The sequence below is a fragment of the Polyodon spathula genome, chromosome 25 (assembly GCF_017654505.1).
Source record: "Polyodon spathula isolate WHYD16114869_AA chromosome 25, ASM1765450v1, whole genome shotgun sequence".
Classification (NCBI taxonomy): domain Eukaryota; kingdom Metazoa; phylum Chordata; class Actinopteri; order Acipenseriformes; family Polyodontidae; genus Polyodon; species Polyodon spathula.
The window spans coordinates 3,415,028-3,435,540 of NC_054558.1; the positions used below are offsets into that span (position 1 = coordinate 3,415,028).

The 20,513-nt window shown below is 44.9% G+C and overlaps 1 protein-coding gene across 9 annotated transcripts in view; it reads right to left on the reverse strand.

The window, feature by feature from the left end:
- LOC121300113 (ankyrin repeat and SAM domain-containing protein 1A-like) overlaps window positions 1–20,513 on the reverse strand; it is a 64,164-nt gene that overhangs the window by 20,129 nt on the left and 23,522 nt on the right. For 5 of the 9 annotated variants that reach the window (XM_041228518.1, XM_041228519.1, XM_041228516.1 and 2 more), the window contains 5 exons: window positions 20,387–20,507; window positions 18,310–18,839; window positions 9,685–9,735; window positions 8,387–8,456; window positions 2,216–2,343 (listed from right to left, as the gene is read on the reverse strand). In XM_041228518.1, the coding sequence (XP_041084452.1) occupies window positions 2,216–2,343; window positions 8,387–8,456; window positions 9,685–9,735; window positions 18,310–18,839; window positions 20,387–20,507 (900 nt within the window). The remainder of the gene's footprint in view (window positions 1–2,215; window positions 2,344–8,386; window positions 8,457–9,684; window positions 9,736–18,309; window positions 18,840–20,386; window positions 20,508–20,513) is intronic. The other 4 variants (XM_041228517.1, XM_041228521.1, XM_041228524.1 and 1 more) reach the window with 1 other exon arrangement.

The following is a 20,513-nucleotide window of genomic DNA, read 5'->3' on the forward strand; positions in this document are numbered from 1 at the left end:
TTAGGTGTGTGTGTGTGAACAGGGTACTTGATGTTTGCTTTTTACAATCTTGCTACACAGACAGTCGGTTTCACAGAATGGAACGGATCCAATTCTGGGCTTCTTAAATGTTACCTAACTAAGGCAGTCCACAGCTAATCAGGATCTGGATCAGGATCTGGATCAGGATCACGCTTGAAAACATCAACAGAGAGCGCGCTAGTGCAAATGTTTGCAGATGCCGTTTAAATCCTGGGTTTTCTTGGGAGCAGATTCAACCTGTTGCTGATCACATTAACCCTTACCAACCCAAAAACCAAAACGAGTTGCTTACATTCCTTACAGGAAGGAGATGCCAGCTTGGAGTATAGCCTACGCTGCAAAGCAACGTCACTTTACACAAAAAACAACGATTACTGATTAACTAAGTCCTGGGCCTGCTGTGCTGTCTTTCCTACAGTTCTAGACTGAGACCAGGTCCAGTGCAGATGACATGTGATCGGACAAGCATGCTGGGTACCATAGAAGTCACAGGTACAGAGGCAAACACACACACCACGCACAAACACACACACGCACGCACACTGACACACAAACAGACCTCCTTTATTTGGTTATGCTACAGAATCACACCTCATTCGGCTTTGTCTCCGCTTGACGGATTATCAATCAGTTCAGAGTCTCAGGGAAAGCTTTTTTATTTGAACAGTTAAGACAGAGGACACTGCTGTCAGCCCGCTAGATATTAATCTTCCACTCTCGCACATACAGCTACTCGCACGCTGTGTGCCCACGTGTCATAAACAGCACGCACTGCAGGGCAGCAGGGACAACAATAATACAAAAATCCCCTGGTTTAAACCCGGTGCACAGCGCTTCTGTCCGAATACCAGGGAGCCACACTTGCGAATGTTTTTTTTTTTTTTTAACCTTCTTCATTCCTACATTTGAAATATGTGCCATCTTCCAGTTCACAAAGAGCACTCGCAGGCATTCTCCCGAGACTCAGACAGACTGCTGTGCCATTTACCAGACAGGAGCACCATCAGTCCGGTACACACTGTGTGCACACACATTACGTGATGGATTTTCAATAGATTTTAGACTAAGAATCAGAACAAAATATATGCATATATTATTAGGAGGTTTACTGTTTTCCAAGCCAGCTGCAAAAAAAAAAAACACCCACAGGCCAGGCCCGCTGTGCTATTAATCCTCATTACTTTGAGTGCACAGTGGCATAGCGTTGGTGATTTAGCAGAAAAGACCACACTAAGGGGGCTGGGGTCTGCACAGCATGTAGAAAATGAGATCATTGAGATTTACTGACCAAAGCAGAGCGAGCGTGTGGCACAAACACCTCCTTTGCTGAGTGACCTTCAAATGCACTGTTTACAGCCAAGGGCAGGGCAGAGGGGCAACAGGCTGGGCTATACACCATCCCAGCAATAAACACAGCTTCAACGGTACTTGTTTCTTTGACGCATTACCGGAAGGCAGACCCCATCTGCCAGTCAGCTTACATCAAGCCGATCAAACGCCCTGGCGGCTCTCTTTAAAACTGCTGGCCTGCCGGATTTATACAACGACGGAGCCCCTCTCTGAGCTCCGTGGGACTGCAACACAATCTGCAGGGGACAGGCTGTTCCACGAGAGAGTGCAGCTCAGGCAGTGTGAAGATATCGAGTGTGCACGCCTGCTACAGCTGTGCTGATTATGATAGTTCTGCTTGTTTTATTAATAACTGCCCGGGCACGATTTCATTAGACAAAAGGTTACACGGATTTCTCAGTAGCAAGCAGAGAAGCGAGAGCAGAGGAAGGTCACAGAGCCTGTAAATATCCTTGAGAAAGCAACGAGGGGTATCCGCTACGATTCATGCAATACTTCCTGCTAGTTTTCAGGACATTACAGCAGGTGCCTTTCCAGTCTCAAATATCTGTTACTGCACATTTTACACTATAAAAGGGATCAAACCTGCCAGGGACCAGGTCTAGGGACTGTCTGAAAGTTACGACTACTAAAAAAGGAATGAAAAAAGGGCTTACTGGAATAGATAGCTGGTTCTTGAAGAGGGAACGTTTTGAAATGGTAAAACAAGAACACAAGTTATAAAACAGTGGTTTTAATGGAGTGCATTATGTATGGGAATTCGGTGTACACAGCGGTCTTTAAAAAGAGTACTGTAATCAACTTCAATGGTTGTAATCAATGTTTGGTTTTTTTTGGTACTCACCATGAAGTGCAGGTCGTCGAAGCCGTTCAGAAGGAGCTTGCTCTCGTACTGGGGCAGGCCGATGTGCTCCAGCCAGTCTCCGACAGGCTGCTCCAGGGCGCGGGAGCTCCCCCTTCCTCCTCCGCTGCCTGCCGAGAGAGGGAAGCGCTTGAGCAGAGAGAAGCCTTTGAGGCGGTAGCAGCGGCACTCCGAGGACGACATGTGGCATTGCCACATCATTCTCGGCCAGCTGAGCCGCGCACAGAGACACCAGGCCGGAAGTGGAGACAGTGTACAGGCCGCTGGGCTCCCGCAGAGAGGGGAGCAGAGCACTGGACTGGACTGGACTGGACTGGACTGGGGGTGGTGGGGTGGGATCTACAAACCCCCAGAGGTGAAGTGTGTGCGTCCCAGGACTGCAGAGCAAGGGAATAGCAGTCATACAGGTGTGGGTTTGGAGAAACTCAGCCGGACAAAGTTACACTCATGACTACCAGAGAGGAATTAATAACGGAAGAGCATGTGTTCATTTCAAAAGCTAACCTTAGGGGTTTTTACATCATCTTCTTTTAAAAACTATGGGTACTTCTAAAAGATAAACCGATAAACCGATTTCCTAAAGGGTCTTATGCACAACATTCCAGAATGCTGCGGTTCAGATACAAATACTGATGCGCATATATACATATATTTTAAAGAGCTCTTCACGCTTGCTTTTATTTTTACATCCAGAGGGTTCCTCAAAGTAAAAGTTCTTTAAGATACAAGTTCTGTTTTGAGCTTCAGGGTCTGCCTCTGGAGCGGATGAGATCTAATTTAAGCTTTTGCTTGGGAGTTAATCTTATTGAAGACTGTGGCTGGCTATCAGCTCCTGCACATCTCGGCATGACAGCGAGCTAGTTAAGATAACGATGCCTGCGCAGTCGACCCCTCTCTCTCCCTCTCCGAGTTCTGAGAAGTCTCTCAAGAGGAACGCAGCGACAGTTTGTGAAGATTTTCTATTTAGAGTTTCGGCACGACCAAGTTGAATAAGCACGACCCTGGAAAAAACTAACAGCACGGGGAAGAATACCAGCTCAGAGTCTATCACTGGAGGCTTACAATCTGTGACAGACCCAGTGCACGCTTTCTTCTACAGCGTTTGAAGCATTAACATTATCTCCAGAGAAGCTCCACAGAACAGCTATCGCTGTTTAAGGAGACACGTTTTCAGGGAGTACAAGGTACTCCTGTATGCAGTGAATGTGAGCACTGGATCCCAATTCTCTGTGTTCCAAGTTTCGTTTCCCTGCTCGGTTGAACCCTTACTGTGGTAAGCCCATGGCATTAGTACCAAAATGACTTCCCTTATCCTAAAAAGAGTTAAATATTTCTTAGCCATCCCGGGAATAAGCCACTCGATTCTGGAGGTTTTCTGCTTTTTTCTCAGAATTGCCAAAAAAAAAAAAAAAAAAAAAGATCCTCTATGAAGAAACAATTTTTAATCTGGAAATGTGTCAGCATCTGAGGCTTTAGTTCTCCGTTCCTTTCTTTCAAAATTACCAGCCAAGTAGATTTCTATAGAAAACTTTCATTGAAAGAAAAAAACGAATTTTCTGCAAAAAATAAATCTGGTAAATTTTCCATGAATCCTTTCTGTTCACTTCAAAAGCAATAAAGACAACTCCAGGATGTCAATTCAATATTTTCAACACAGGTCTTTTGAATCCTCGTGGTACAAGAAAGTCACAGGTTTTGTTCTGTTAACTGATTCTTAAACAACGTTATTCTTCAAGGCACACATTGACTAGCTCACAACAAGCAAAACCACCTCTTCAATTCCTTCAAGTTAATTAAAAAAAAAGAGGTAAAAGCTGCTCTCTTCAGTGTTTTGTGCATCCCCAGCTCCAGTGGTACCCATGAAATAATCAGTGTCCAATCCTCATTTCATCAGATATCCTACCCTGAAACGCATCCGTGCTTGAGGTCTCCTCCATGGCCACTTCTGTCCCTTCTCTCTCACACACCCAGACACTGCAGAGCTGCTACTGTTTGTCTGAAGGAGCTTGTCGAATCTCCACTCTGCGTGCAGACCTCTCTGTCCCTCCCCCCCGCACCCCTCCTCTCTCTCTTTCCTCAGCACTGACTAGAATAACAGAGCAGGCTGGAGGCAGGGCCAGCACAGAAAGATCTTTCATTTAGGACGGCACAATAGATCAATGGAGGTGGGGAAAGCACTTGAATACCCCTTGGGGGTAGAAGGATCCCTCAATATTTAACAGCCCACAACGATAGCCCTGTAGCACACAAGGGAATCCCTGCCTTGTCTTATCTGTCAAGCGACAATCTCAATACCCCAAGACCTGCTGGCGTGACCAACATACACTGGACCTAAAACTCAATCCAGAATTAAGCTGAGCAGAACAAAGTTTTTTATGTATAAAACACACTGATTTTAGGTCAATGCACAACTGTGTGGTTCTTGTATGCAAGCATTAAGCATTAAGCACTGGTGCAACGCGCAATGTTAAATGTGCTGGCCTGTGCACACTAAGTTCTGCTGGCTTTTATGGCCATGAAGGGCACATCTACGGACGTGAAACATGCACAAACAGCAGGACTTCATTGGGATTTAAACATGACATTACTCAGCCATCAACGGGCGCAGTGCTCTTTATTAAAATCCTATTAGAAAGCCCCCCACCCCCCCACGACTGATCTATCATCCCATCGCTGCCTCAGCTCAATTGCTTCCCCATGTGACCATCCCATCCCAGTGCAACTCTGTACAAATCAATCTCCTTCCCAATCTCCCCCCCTCTGCTTCAACAGCAGCAGAACCTGAGAGGCACTCAGAAGCACGTAGCAATCAGATTTCCAGACGACAGACCTAGGATTTGCTCTGAAGGCAGTTTGGGCGACAGGCCGGTGAAATTGCTATGGAAGGGCAGCTAGAGTCAACCAGCTGGAGACTGTGGAGCAAAATATCAAAGCAAAACGTGAAAAGACATTTGCAGCAATTGACAGAACACACAAAGAGGCTGTCTGCCGCACCTCTAAGATGATGAGCTGCATGCGAGTGAGACTCTACAAACACACTGGAGATGATCCGCTGCTACCTGAACCCCTCTGCCAGCGCCGCCCCCTTCCCTTTCATTCGCTCGCCTGCCTGTAAACGATTAGCCTTCTCTCAGGGGGAAGGGGTCAGTACCAGTACCGGGTCGTGCACATGCTAGTATGTTTTTTTTTTTTTGCAACACAAAAGTACTTGTTTTTCCCCCAGTATATTAATCATCTCAGCCTGTACTGCAGGGAAGCAGGACAGCCTTTTGCACACTTTTATTGATGTATAAGAGCTTGACAATGCTCTTATAGTTGTATTAAAACCACTTTGTCACCATTTCTGACAGGAACTGACTAACTTGCTGAGAACAGAACAGGACACTCTGACACAATGTTAATAATGGACTGCTGGCGTCTATCCATGAAAAACTGAGATGCTTCATTAGGATATGTAAGGATCAGAGTTTGGGTAGTATTTAATACATTTACACTTTCACTGTTACTGGAGTACTTTACCCTCTTTGGAACAATAAAACAGCAGACAACAACTCAACACATGCTTTCATTCTAGAATCAGTTTTTCCCACAGCACCACTTGGCCGAGTGACTTCATAACCACCCTGTACTTTCGGCACTAACCCATTTAAAAAATATACCAACCCAGTCAATTATAGCAATGCAAGTGGGACGGCTTGATCACAAAGGAAATCAGCTCTTAATAATTGAGTTACATTGGAAGTAGATCACTGAGAGATGGGTCACATTCACAGCCTTTGAAAGTGGGACAAGGAGCCTGCTCCTAAAATCTGAAAAGAATTACAGGAGCTGCTTATTCAAGAATTGAGCTGCAAGGAGATCTAGGACAGACCACTGGGTTCTTTATTTAAAGATGGCAAGTCCTACTTTTGCACGCACGCTGTGTTTTGATTTCAATCATACTACAATATTTTATGGGGCAAACTACTTATTAGTTTTAACACAGTCAGTAAATCTCGCCACAAATTTACTGTCGATTCCCCAATTCATTTTTTATGTGAGAAGTAAATTATTTTTGCTTTTCATGCAATTTAATTTTCAGTGTGTTTAAATTTATTAACGCTGTAAAAGTTTAGAAATGGCTGTTCTGCTCAATAGCTGAGAGAACTTTTGGATCTCTGAAATCCCTACACTGCACTCAGCTGACAGTTAAGAGGATCTTCTGAAGTGACGAGAGAGAGAGAGAGAGAGACACAGGTAGAGAGAGACAGAGAGAGAGAGCGAGAGCGACAGGGAGAGAGAGAGACACAGGGAGAAAGAGACACAGGGAGAGAGAGAGAGAGAGAGAGAGAGAGAGAGAGAGAGAGAGAGAGAGAGAGAGACAGAGAGAGAGAGAGAGAGAGAGAGAGAGAGAGAGAGAGAGAGAGAGAGAGACAGAGAGAGAGAGAGAGAGACACAGGTAGAGAGAGAGAGAGAGAGACACACAGAGAGAGAGAGACACAGGGAGAGAGAGAGAGAGAGGGAGAGACAGAGAGAGAGAGAGAGAGAGAGAGAGGGAGAGAGAGAGAGACACACAGGTAGAGAGAGAGAGAGAGAGAGAGCGAGAGCGACAGGGAGAGAGAGAGAGACACACACAGGGAGAGAGACAGGGAGAGAGAGACACAGGTAGAGAGAGACAGAGAGAGAGAGAGAGAGACACACAGGGAGAGGGACAGGGAGAGAGAGACACAGGTAGAGAGAGACACACAGGGAAAGAGACAGGGAGAGAGAGACACAGGTAGAGAGACAGAGAGAGAGAGAGAGAGGAGAGAGAGAGAGAGAGAGAGAGAGAGAGAGAGACACACACAGGGAGAGAGACAGGGAGAGAGAGACACAGAGAGAGAGAGAGAGAGAGAGAGAGAGAGAGAGAGAGAGCCACGTCACTCACAGGCATCTGGAAATAGCAGGGTTAGGGGAGGCTGTAGGCGGTTACCTGATGCGCAGGGGAGAGGGAGATGAGGTAAGAGTTACGATACAGCCGTGTGCTCCGTCCTCCTCAGCTAAAATCTAAACTCTAGAGGCCATTTGGGGTTTTTTAAAGACCCCGTTTGACAGAAATTGCTTTTTTGAAAAGAGAAACCATTTACCTGGACCTGATGCAGGGCACAAAATATAACAAAACTCTGTTTACAAGACAATAGTTGACGGTATTACTATCATCATCACCAAGAATGATTATGCTTCATCATTACAATCATCAGCAACGGTACCATCACCATCTTCACTACACTCCTAATTATCAATTGCATTGCTGTTACTATAATCATACAGCAGTTATCACAGCGTATCATTATTGTGTCTGTAGTGTGTCAATGTGGGCAGTCATCCCCCCGAGATACTCTACCCATCAAGCTTGAAAGCCAAGGATGAAATCGATGTTCGGCTGCAGGCTGTTTTAGGAAAAAGAAATCCACTGCAAATAAAACAACGCAATGAAGTAAAGCAAAGATGACTTCAGCATGTTCTACCAGGAATTTCCCTTTGGCCCTGAGTAAACAAGTATCGCTTGCTGCTGATCTGGTCTCTTACTCCTCTTTATAGACCAGTGGAGGGGATGCAACACCACCACCTTGTTTATTAAACCTGCAGTAACACTGTCGGCGTCCAGCACACCCGCTGCCTAGTTAATTAAATTTTTTAAATCCGAAAAAGTGGAACACAATACAATTTGCCTCCCTACCCGGCTGGAGCCCGAAGGCCAATTCTTCCAAATGCATCTTTACAACCTTTCCTTATGCGTTACGGATGGCAGAATACTGAAATGATAGAACGGTTTTTAAATCGGGTCAAAGTCGTTGCTGTACAGAAGTACGGTGCTACAGCAATTGCACGCTGTGTGCTGCGCTACGGGGAAATGTAAAAGGGCAACGAAATGCACGCTTCATCTCAGTCCTCTTCAGTGTCACTTTAGGGATGGAAATGATAAATCCGATTCTTCTTCTTTTTCGCAGGGCTTAGCTAAAAAGCCTTTGATTCAGCAGTGAAACAGACCCTGTCATGATCAATATGATGAATATAATAACAGTGCTGCTCCTTCTTGACCTCACAGCACACTGTACAGCATCTGTGTTTCTCAGAAAACAGCCCACGTGATACAAGGAGGTGATTAACCCTTCCCGGCCGGCAGAACCCTACCTGAGGCTGCGCTCGTCTGGTCACTGGAGAAGTCGATCCCAGCTCCGATCAACGTCATAATCTTCTCAATCTGAAACAAAGGCAACGGGGTGAGCAGGCAAGAACGTTCTCATTAATCCTGAACTGCGATAATCCCTCTCTCTCTGGGGTCCAGGAACTACCGGATACATTAGAAAGAGCTATTCCCAAGAATTCAGAGCAATCAGGATTTATAGCATTGGTTCCAGTGGGCACTAAATCAGTGAACAATCAGGTCCTAAATTAGTGAACTGGCCAGGGGTCAATTAACTAATGTGATTGGAAGAGAGTCCTGGACTGGAATGAACCATGAGAGCCAGGGCCAGGGTCAGAGCCAGGGCGAGTCTGGATGTTATGTCTGTTTTCAAAGTTGCTTGTTCTAACACCAACCCTCTCTTTCTAAAAGCAAAGAAATGTAAAATCTTACCTTGAAATTCAGAGCTTTTGGCCTCTTATTTATTTATTTTTTGGAGAGACAGTTTAAGACTGAGAAGAAACCTAAAAATCGACTCTGTCAAGCAGACAAACTTTTTGATACCGGAGACACTCCCCAAAACAGTTTGCATCCTCGTCTTACAGTTTCATCATATTCTCAATGAGCTTGAAAATCTTAACGTAAATCACAGTTAACCCATGCAATCCCAAAATAAAAAAACCACAACAACGCAATGCATTCTGCACCAAACCCAGACCACTGCGCCCGGCCAGCCCCCTTTCAGCATGCACACAGTCTATACACACAGGGCGAGTTCACAAAGAGAACGCAGGAAGCAGCAGCACAGACCTGCAAACCGTCACCAACTCACTGGATTCCAGTCACAGGGCTGGGGTGAGGTGAACAGGGACGGGCACAGTCTCCGCGATTCACACACACTCCTCTGCCTTACACAGTACTTCAGAGCATTTAGCTCCCCCTGCAGATCTGCATACAGGCCCAGGAAAGATAACGATTGAAATAACCCTAAGGGTCTGTAAAGTTACTTTGTGCTGCACTGGGGAGTATGGGGACAGCACAGCTATCAGAACCACTTCAGCATGGCTGCTGAACATATCTGCAGCACAGCATTACTTCAAGAGCATATAAGCAAGGAGCTTCAACACGGCCCGTTTAACAAGCACAGAATCCAGTGACTGGTGGCAGCTGGCGGCACTAAAAGATCTGGGCTTGTCCGACCCCCCTAAAAGAAGGAAACACGTTAGCAGCAGCCCATCGCCCTTCACCCCCCCCCCCAAACATCCAAGACCCCAAGACACCAAAGCAATTTGGGAAATGGTCTTACACTTTGAACTGACTTAGCTCTCCGGTGCACTGGGGCGAGAGGCTGGAGCTTCTGCTGGGAGAAATTCAATAACAATCATTTCCGTTCCCAGTGGTTGACGCTGGTATTACACCACAAAGGCAAATCACCCTACTGCACTGAAGAAAACACATTTTGTTTTTACTTGAAAAATAAGAAATAAAAGCTTTAAAAAACATTACGATTATCACTCAGAAAAAAAAAAATGGCTTAATAAATTAAAATTTGCAGCGTACATTTTAACTACAAAACAGGCCCAGTTCCTGAAGACCACCTTCCATGAGTCCGTAGACATGAAATTTAATATAACTCTCCGCTCTGGTCGTACCCTGGCAAAGACTGTTAGCAGAGCCATTGGGAAACGACGATCAGGAACGTGCAACAGAGCTGACGACAATGCAGTAAGCGTAACAAACGAGGGAAACAATTAAAAAACACGCAGCGGAGGGCAAAGTGTAAGTAAACAGGCAACACTGCAACGTCAGGTGTGTTTCTGGAAGTGTTGCTGAATGGGAAGATGGGAAGCCTTAAGAAAGCCTGGGGACCATGAAGCCGCAACGTACGTCAGGGATACCCAATCCCTTCTTTATTGTAAACCCTGTTCACCAAACAACACCTTTGTTTAATAATCCTTTAAAGTTTACTGGTTACGATAAACATGAAAATACTTAAATTAAACACTGCTGCCCAACGAAGCCTGATAATGGCCTAATGGTGGGCAAAAAGGCGCAGGGTTTTATTAGAACACAAACTATACGACATCAGCATCATTAGGTTTATTACAGCAGGCATCCCTTCTCTGATAACCTGCCTCCTCATTAGAATTACAGAGCTTGTGTATTCCCCCTCACCCGAGGGCGGTGTCATGACCTCGCTACCCTAGTGCAGCGCTATGCCACATCATTAGACACTGGCCTGTAGCTGCAAGCCCACGGGGGAGAGGTTTCAGGGGTTACCTTCCCTGTGAACCCCCGGCGCTGCTTTGGAAGAGAGTCTCACACCTCACACAGGATCACAAGCCATTAGCGCTCAGTCCTCCAGCGGTCTGCAGGGGGGGCGAGCATGCTGGGAATTCAACAGGACCCGGCTCTCCAGCGTCAGGCTTGTGTTCACCAGCAAGATCGGAGACTTTAACTGTGCCGTTGCTGTTTTTTTTTTTTTTTTTTTTAAGCTTGATTTTCATTTCCGGACAGGCACATTTTTCAAATGCAAAAGTCCCGTTGAATTTAAATTACAGCCTTTGGGTCACGTGGTCTTATTGCTGCTGGACACTTGGACGGGGATTGACCTGCTGCACAGAACACATTTTTGTAGCAGCAGCAACTTTGAACAGCTCTGTATTTATAATGAATTAAACACCAAGGTGGAGATCACTCCTTTTAAGGGCTGATTTCTTAGTCTGATGCAAGGCTCTGTGTCGCATGTCTTGCGATTTTGCAAAAGTTTTCCATATAGAAAATGCCTATCCCTAGCCAGGTAGTTACTTTTTCTTTTTTTTTGGTAAATGGGAGAAGACAGCATGGATTTACTAAGAATAGCTTTTTAAAAGCCTTGACGTCAGAGCAGTTGTGAATCAGAAGCAGAGGCGTTCAGTCGTAATCCCTTCTCGGAGACAGGGGTTTCAGGAATATTCTCTGGAGCTCTACAGTCTATAATCAAATGCTCATCTTTTCCACACACGGGATCTCAAGTTGTTGACACTGGGGTGGAACGCGGCCGCCATTTTGTGCCTGCCCACACTCCACATCAGTTACATTGTTCAGTTAAAAGACCATTATCCAATACTGAGCAGATTTAAACCTTAAGCTCAGTATTCAAATTCTCCTTTGCTGTCCCGTCTTTCTACACTTACGCCACTGTCTGAGAGAGCAGGAAAGTCTAAAACGAAGGAAGAATGCAGCAGGCAATCGTGGAATTGCATTGAAACAAACAGGATTGCAGGACATTATAATTTGTGTTTAAAATGCAAAAATTAAAAAAAAAAAAAAAAAAAAAGAAGAACAATGACCCCCCCCCCCCCCCCCCCCCCCCCCTCCCCTCTCTCCTGAATTAATTTGAGGCTGCAGCAAAACTCAGTGTAGCATGTCCCATCTGGTCAAGGCTGAAGTACTGAAAGGCAGCATTAGCAAGTCATGAGCAGTCATTGTAAGTCACTGCATGAGTAAGGAAGAGCAATTCTAATCCTGTCGCCTCTGATTCAGTTAAATGAGGCTCACCGAACCCAGACTGGAACCAGAGGGGCCCGAGGCCAGCACGATCCTGGGATCCACCAACTCTCACACTGACTGACAATCACGGGTCAGGCAGGCGTGGAGGCCAAGGGCTTCCATACAGTACTGCAGTCCTTGACAATGCTGGGACGCACTGTGGCCTGGCTAATGCAGTTTTTATAATTCTACACATTAGGTTACAGTATCAGCACCTCACATATGTGCAGCCAAGTAGAGTTCCCCAATATCAGTATGTAGACTAACTTATACAGTGGGGTCTTATTTTAATGATCTAAATACGATCTTAATACCACCGACCCTAAAATGTACTAACCTGGCTTTTGTTGCAGGTCGAATTGTCTTTTTATTGCATGTTTTAAAAATGAAAAAGCTGGTCAATAAATCGCTGTGATTGTGAGTGTAACAGATTGCTTACACTGCAGTTCTAGGTGCTCCCTTCCCTGAATTATTACAAAGGACACGAGACACACTCGGCAAATTTAAACTCATGCAACGTTAATCACGGTCAAATCAGTGTGCAATTCCCTTGCGCATTGACAGAGGCTTTCCTCCTGGAAACTCATGAATATTTACTGACCGCTGCAAGGAAAACCCAACAGCAACAGCTGAAGCTGCAGTGCCAACAATTCGAAAAGGGTTAGATAAAGACCAGATGCTAATATTTATAATGCAATTGTAAATAATTTACAGCAAAAAAAACCAACATTCCCTACAGGAAGGCACAGCTGCATCATCTCTAATAGGAGTAAAACTTGATTTCGTTCTTGACGGCCCGACGCTCCCTTCAGCAGAACGGGCATATTTGGCAGAAGCAAAACTCGCAATGTGGAATTACAGTAAGAATTGAAGAACAGTGATTTATTTGTATTTTTATAGCGCTGCATTCCAAACTTTTACAAAATCTTTTCTCAAATAGAACAAGCACCTCTTTCAACTGGAATCTAGGGAGAGGGCCGCTGGATTGCACTGGCAGTGACATCAAAGAACTCTCTCTATTGAGAGGGGCAGCAAACTAATCACTGCATATGAGGAGCCCACTGGAGTCGAGAAGCCCATTGTAAAACAGTTAGAGACCAAGGCATGCATTTCACAAGGATGAGGCCTCGCTGCCAGCAGTTCTTGTTATACAGCCTGAGAAGACGAGGAGGGAGTCACGTGGGGTCTCTGCAGAGTGCCCTTCCTGATCGGTGAAGAAGAAAGCCTAGCTGGAACAGCCCTGGCTTGCCATGCTTCTCCAGTGCAGCGTTCAGACTAACATCTTGAAACAGTACTGTTTTGTTTCAGCGAGCAATCCACTGGAACACACATATTCCAAAGGGAATTGAAATTGGGAACTGACCCTAACCCTGGACCCGGGGCATATCACCCACAGAAAGCACCTTTAATAAAAAGGTGTTGTGTGATTGTAGTCAGGCTAGTATTGGAATTGCACTGGAGTCTAGCAAGCTCGCTGGGGTCTATAAAAACAGTCTGGACCTGGACTACCGCAGAGCGAGGCTGGACAATAATCCACAGTCTGTTCCAGTCTGTTCGACAGTTTTTCAAAAGCAAAAGCTGAAAGTAACAAAGTCTCCAGGGTCGGGGTTAATTCCTGTTTTTTCAGTTCCAATTCGATTTCATTTTTTAAATCAATTCCAAATTCCCTTTTAATCAATTCCAACACATCAAAATTGCAATCTGTGGTGTTAAAATGAACTTCTCACCGTGGCAGCACATCACTGTCAATTAAAACTGGCTTCCAATGAAAGAGGTTGAATAATCACAGCAAGCGTCTTGTCTTTAAATGATCAATTTCAACTCCAATTCCGTCAAAGTAATTGCGATTTGCATTGGGAATGGATTTTAAATTGAAAAACAGTAATTAATCTCAACCCTGTTCACAACACCTGGAAGGGCTGATCTGAATGCACAGTGTGAACTGCAGTAGCGATTGCACTGTAAGCGAGGGAAAAGGCATTAGCAGTCACCTCAAAAACAAAGGGACACAGAAAACACAAAGTCAGCCCGAAATCAGCAGGAAAAACCTGCATCCTGCAAATCACAAGAGCCTTGTTTACAGCCCCCTGATCTGCACTGTCTGCTTCTCCCCTGGGAATGAGGGAATCCCTCCAATCCTCTCTCTCTTGTGACAATGCAGCACTCACCAGGGCAGGGAGAGCTAACAGTGTCAAGCCTGGACTGTATTACAGCTCCCCTTGAAACAGCTCCTCACAGAGGACCACTAAGACTACGCCCTGAAGCTTCAACCAAGACGCTAGAGACGGAATTGTGGAGCCGTGTTCTAACTAGTACTGTCGATGCTCCGAATACTCAAAACAGATCTTTTAGAAAGAACAGCTCCCTTTGAAACATTTGCAGCGCTGCACCAAGCAAAAAGCAGAACTTAAAGCATGCTTAAAAGCCGGAGAAGGTGAAAAAAAAACTCAAAACAGCACCATAAAAACTTCAGAAATGTTGAACTGGAATCTAAAAAGCAGGTTTTTAAAAACACCCACGCTTTAATTATACATCTATAAATACCAAAAGAAAACTGAATCACTTCTGTGAATTGATTTAGTTTTAGTATTTCTAAATTAGGCTCTGTAGTTCATAGTTACGGATGTAATAATACATTTGTGTTCAGTAAATACACAGCCTTAAAAGTGCATTTAAATTATTTGCCGTGGAGTGCTATTATGTTAATTCTGTGCATACTCAAAGCAATAATACGTGTTGTACATTTTTGTCTGAACAGAGCCTGTTCTGTGCACGGCTTTGAGAAGAACTTCTAAATAATATACAGATGCTGGTAATTTTGAAAATGTTCTAATTTTAGGTTAACGGTAGGCAGTGGGTGTTTACTTTATGAAGAAGCCCGGCAGTAATACTCAGTTTGATTCAATAAGCTTTACTTGGGCGTTTGAAAATGAATCAGACCGGCTTTGTCGTCGTCTTCTTCCAATGATCTCTCATACAACACTGTAAGAACAGGACGTCAATGACTACGCAAAGATTCTATTATAAAAAATGAAATGCCTGATTTCTTAGGACGGCTATTCCCATATTCCTTCCTTTACAAGCGTCAAAAGCTTCAAATACTATTTGAATTGCTTTATTACCCTTCTCTACGGAGGAAATCATTCGGAATGGGTCTGTTGCAATTTTTAGAATTTCTTTTTGGTACACAATGTAGAAATCTGACACTTCTGATGAACACAAACACTGTCGTTTTCATACCTTCACTTGAAGGGATGCTTGTTGACGAATGAAACTTAAATACGGGTACCAAGTTGTGTTTTACCAAGAGTGGTTAACAAGCTATTGAAGGCAGTTGAAGTGCTTGTGTGATTTAACATCCTTCCATCGCTGACAGTGGGTGCTGTATTCAGATTATTTTAAATCGTACCTTTTTATTGGCCATAATAGACAAATCCCACTGCTCCCAACCAAAGCAAAGGTTGCCAGGAAATGCAATGGAAAGACAGTGAAAGAAGACGTCCCGAAGAGCCTTATCAATGAGAGGCATCTCAAACCCAGCATATGTTCCTCTCCTAATACAGCAACCAGCCTCGGACTCTGACAGATTTCCCATGCATTTTCTTCTCTCTCAAACAGTTTAATTTCCTAGTGCATTGGTACATTTTTTCTTTTTTTTTTTTGCTATACAGCGGTTTCTTGTTGATCCTGAGCTTGATTCTTGGTTTTTTTCATTTTAATCTGGCCAATCATTTCAAAACAAAGCTGCCAGCTGCTTCCTGAAAGGGAAACACCTTAACTGCATAAATCCTATGCTGCAGTGTGAGGAGAAAGTTTCTCTACACTAACACTGTTCTGTGTATTTCGCAAAACCACTTCAACTGTGATAAAGCACTATTACTGCGAGTATCAATAACAGCGGCGCACGGGGACTCCTGTCTGTCAGTATAGTTGTGGATTTGCAGCCGTGACGAGGGGTGTACGTTAGTGATATGCTTATTGAAAACGTGCTCACTAGCAGAATGTAAAAAGCCAGAACACAAACCCATCACCTCTCGACACAACCCAGTAGAAACCACAGCGGCGTCTGGCTATTTAAAACTGCTGACAAGGAGACACTACCTACGGCAGGAGGAAGACTGGACTATGTCATTCTTGATAAGGGGTTATGCGTTACTAGTTAAACAGTGCAATAGCTTCTTCAGGTTCATAAAGCAAGGTCTTTGTTTATAGTTATGCCTTTATGACTGATTGTGGTGGTTCTGGTCTGAAATCACCTAAGGGCTTCAGTGTCTTAAATATATATTTTTAGGTTGAGGTCTTTTATAAATATTAATGCATTTTACATATCTAATTGAACTTGTTACTTTCCCCCTTTTGATACAAGACTATTAAATTGTCCTGCTGCAATGGTTCGAATTGAAATAAAGCAAAATGATACTTTGTATTTATTTTAGGGGTCTCGCCGTCTGCTTACCCCCAAGCAGCAAGGGACGTGACTTATGCAATTGTCTTTCTTGCAAATTGGTCCAATCAAAAATACCACATCCGAAACGTGACAGCGATACACTGAAATTAATAAAAAGAGCAGCTGTGCATTCTGTCGTGAGGACAGCTTCAGATAAAAAATCCGCTCATTCAGTCTTCTCTTCACTCACTGCGCGAGTTATTAAAGACGAATGTATCACCGCAAGGTAAGCATGGCCACCCAGCAATCAAATTACCCACTCCGCTAAAGACAGCGTTCGTTATTTATGAGCTAATTAAACATTTTGTCAGCGATCAAAAGTTATTACAGAAGCCAGCTGTCGGGGAACGAGCAAGCAACTGAAATAATCCTACCTAGCATTTGCATAAAACCGGGGTTTATGTGGGTTATTTTTAAGCACAGCAGACTTGCGCCACACACCAGTCCCCAAACGAGGATATGAGGATGTTCACTGTCCCATAATCACACAGAACTATCCACAATGTAAACAGCGCATCCTTTAATTTACTGGAAAGGCTATCATACTTTCTATTATTCTACTGTTAATATACAAGTCACTAACCCAACTTTTTTTTTTTTTTTTCGGTTCATAAGCACCCTTTAGCCCACTGTCATTTTCACTGAAAAGGGTTAGGAGGATACCACAAAGTCTGACTGTGTCATTGCATGGAAGGGAAGCTGACAGCTCTGATTGGCTGAGGATTCCTCAGCAGTCTATTAATCACTGTACACCCCTATGTGAAGGATAAACACACTCTATAGTTATCATTAACACAATAACCTACACACACACACGCACGCACGCACCGTAGTTTGTAGCACTGTCAGATTGACAGCCTTCGAAACACTTCTCCTATGTAGAAAAGCACCTCTCACGAAGGAGCTAAGGGAGGTTTGACACCATGTCTAGTTAAATGGCAGGGCTGTTTGCAGTAACGATAGCCATCATGATGTTAACGAGCTGGTGTCGTTGGCCACTTTAAAAACGAGAAAGAACGCCCCTTGTGTTCTGTAAACTGTGCAGGGTTCCAGCTCTGTGTGTCCGGGCGTCTCTCTCTCAATCACCTCCCAGCTGCAGTGATTTGTTCAGCATTAACGGAGAGGCGGTTTCCTTTAATTACAAACCGGGTGTGGTTTATTAGGTAGCTGGTAATCAAGGGTTCAGAATAGCTCGTCAATTCAGCTTAGTGTTAATTATCCTTCGAAATGGCTGAACCTTGCTCTCGGTCCAGTCAACCCTGCTCTCATCTCCAATGCCTGTGTGTTTAGCAGATTGGTTCTACTGCGCGTCTATAATCACAGAGAGGCAATCTGATGCAAGCAGGACACACACCCTGAGGGTTTCATTAGGAGCTGCAATCGGCTGAGTAGATACATTCAGAGTATTTTTATTCTTTCAGTGCCATCACGGGTCATCTGTCTGCTTTGAAATAAAACTCAAATGAGGCTAACAAATGAATGGGGTGTATTTTTTACAACAAATTTGACCCATTTAGAAACTTGAGTTAGCGATCACGGTTCAGCCTATATGGACCTTATGAGTGTCCATAACGAAAAAAAAAAGTTACAAAACACTCTCAAACTTTTAAATAAATGCCAACAAATTCATAATGAATTCGGTCTGAATGCCACAGGGACAACACCCGAATATCTTTTGCCCTTCCTCGTGCGCCCTTCCTGTTAATTCATGTGGATTTCACTCCACGTATTAATTCCATGTTCGGTTGTAAAGAGTGATGCTGATCACAGGTATAACGGGTGCTAATTGAGATTTATTCATTAGCTTCATTAACATTATTACTGCTTCCCCTCATCTTCCTTTGAAAATGTTTAGTTTCTTTGGTTTTTTAAAACTATAATTTCACAAATAAAACGTAGCTTGCTTGCTGGAACCTAAACAAGACCATGGGGTACAGGACCAGGAGTTCTTACCTCGTCCCACTCCGAGGCAAAGGACGGCGATTTCTCCAGCCGCTTCTTCCCTCCGCTGCAATTGGAGATCGATTCACTGCGGCTGCCCAAGCCGTCCTCCTCGCTAGGGGGCGACACCAGCAGGTCCGAGTCCGATTTCGAGAGGCTGCGTGCCAGCTTGAGGTCGCCGGGGGGTCGGATCCGGCCACAGGGGAGAGGCCCCGTCCCCCTTGTAGAGGCCTTGCCCCCCAGCTCCTGCTGGTTGATGCTGGTGTGCAGGATGGTCTTGTAGACCACTCTGGGCTTGGGGTCCAAGGCAGAGCTCTGCATGGCTGGTCCAGTTTGTGCTGCTTCTAAACCACCTTTGACCTCCACGGCAGACGCTCCTATCCTGGGCTCAGCGGTTTTGCTGCCACTCTCCCCAGCACCAGTGAAAGGGTCCTCCTGGTTCTCAAAGACTGGGGAAGATCCGTGCAAAAGTCCCGAAAACTGCTGAGGAATCACGCTCCCTTCTAGGCCCTCTGTACTCAGGTCTGTGCTCCTGGAGTTATCTACAAAAGAAGGGCAGTTGCACAGTAAAAATGTATTAGGAGGGAGTTTATTGGCTGTTCAGTAACCCACACAGCTAGAACAGATCCGCGATTGTTCCTTGTTGCTTGTATCCTGATGCTTATGAAATTCCACAGTTCCAGCTCGCCCTCCCTCCCTGCTTCACTGTGCTTTGCTGCTCTCCGCTCCCTCACCAAGCAGTCTGCTAACAGCTTGCTTTATAAGGTCAGGCTGCAAGGAAGCTATGCACACCCTGCAGAAGAGAGTTTACTTGACAGTCAGGACAGTTTAGAAAGAAACAAAACCAAAATACCCCCCTTCCCACACACACACGCATTCTTCCTCTACGATTCCATACTGAACAGCCAAGACAACTGCGCTAACTTGCACACACAACAAGACACTCTGTTCTTCCCATAGATTAATTGATAGGAGTCAGCCCTCATCCTTGGGCTCTTCAATATCAAAGGGCTACTGTGTGTAAGCAAGACTCTTACACACACGAGCCAAATTCAAGAGCGGTTCCAGCTATCCTAATGCACTTTAACTTCATTTTAAGACAGTAGCTTAGTGGTTAGAGTAGAGAGCAGGAGGGGGTAGGTGGGTATTAAGGACATTCTGAGGAATGAGTTCACTGTGCGATCACCGTCTTGTACAAACTGTGCAAGATCCAAATGTGCGTTCACTATTAATTAATACACTAGAATGAGCTGCAAGTCTCATTTCTGAATGCAACCTTAATTTTTTTTTAAATGTCGGCTTGCATCGTCTTTTCAGATTTTGAAATGCATTTTTGGCATCCTTGTTGAAAACAGACGGCCTTGTTCAAAATGTAAATTAATATGCTCAGGGTTAAACAGGGAGCAGCTGTTCCCTTGGAGATCAGTCATGCTGTATACCACTTAACTGTTTCACTGCCAAGACGGTGCTTTTAAAAACATCTTAACATGGCAGTGAAACAGTTTACAGGTTACACAGCTGGCCTCATCGTTATATAAAAGACAGATTAGACACTCACCAGGGTATTCAGACTACAGAGTAAATACCTACAAATCCCTCCCCTTCACAAGACTTTCCACTCCTCTGACCCTGTACTGCTGTTGCAGTGTTATGAATTCTGAATCAAAAATCACACACAGCCACCGATAGCAGCCCAAGCCATTGCAGGCTTTATCACTGCAGCCATTCACAGCTCAAGAACAGCAGGGGACACAAAGACCCCGCTGAGTGAGCTGCATTCAGCCCTCTCTGTGCCAGCGCCTGTGCCCTGTGCCCTGTGCCAGGGTGGTTAGGCACGAGCTGAATCCTCTTAACAGGAGGGCCTGCATCGGAAAAGGGAGCGAATAGGAAACCCTGCCAAACGCCCATTGATTAAAAGGGAATGGGAATTAAAAAAGGGAACGGACCCCAACCCTGATTCAAAGTGCTGACGATTCCCCAGACCGAGCAAGAGAAGGGAGTTCAAGGAATACAGAACACATTTTGCTCTGAAATCCAGTAGTGAAGCGGTCCTGGAGCACGCCAGGAACCCACTCCACCAGCCTCTTACCTGCGCTGGCTTGGGTAGGGCGTTGCCCGGGGCTTGGAGCTTGTCCTGAGCGGGGCAGAGACTCAGCGCCCTGGGCTGAGTGCTGGAGATTTGAGGAGGGAGCTGACTTTGGCTGCTGGGTCTGTAG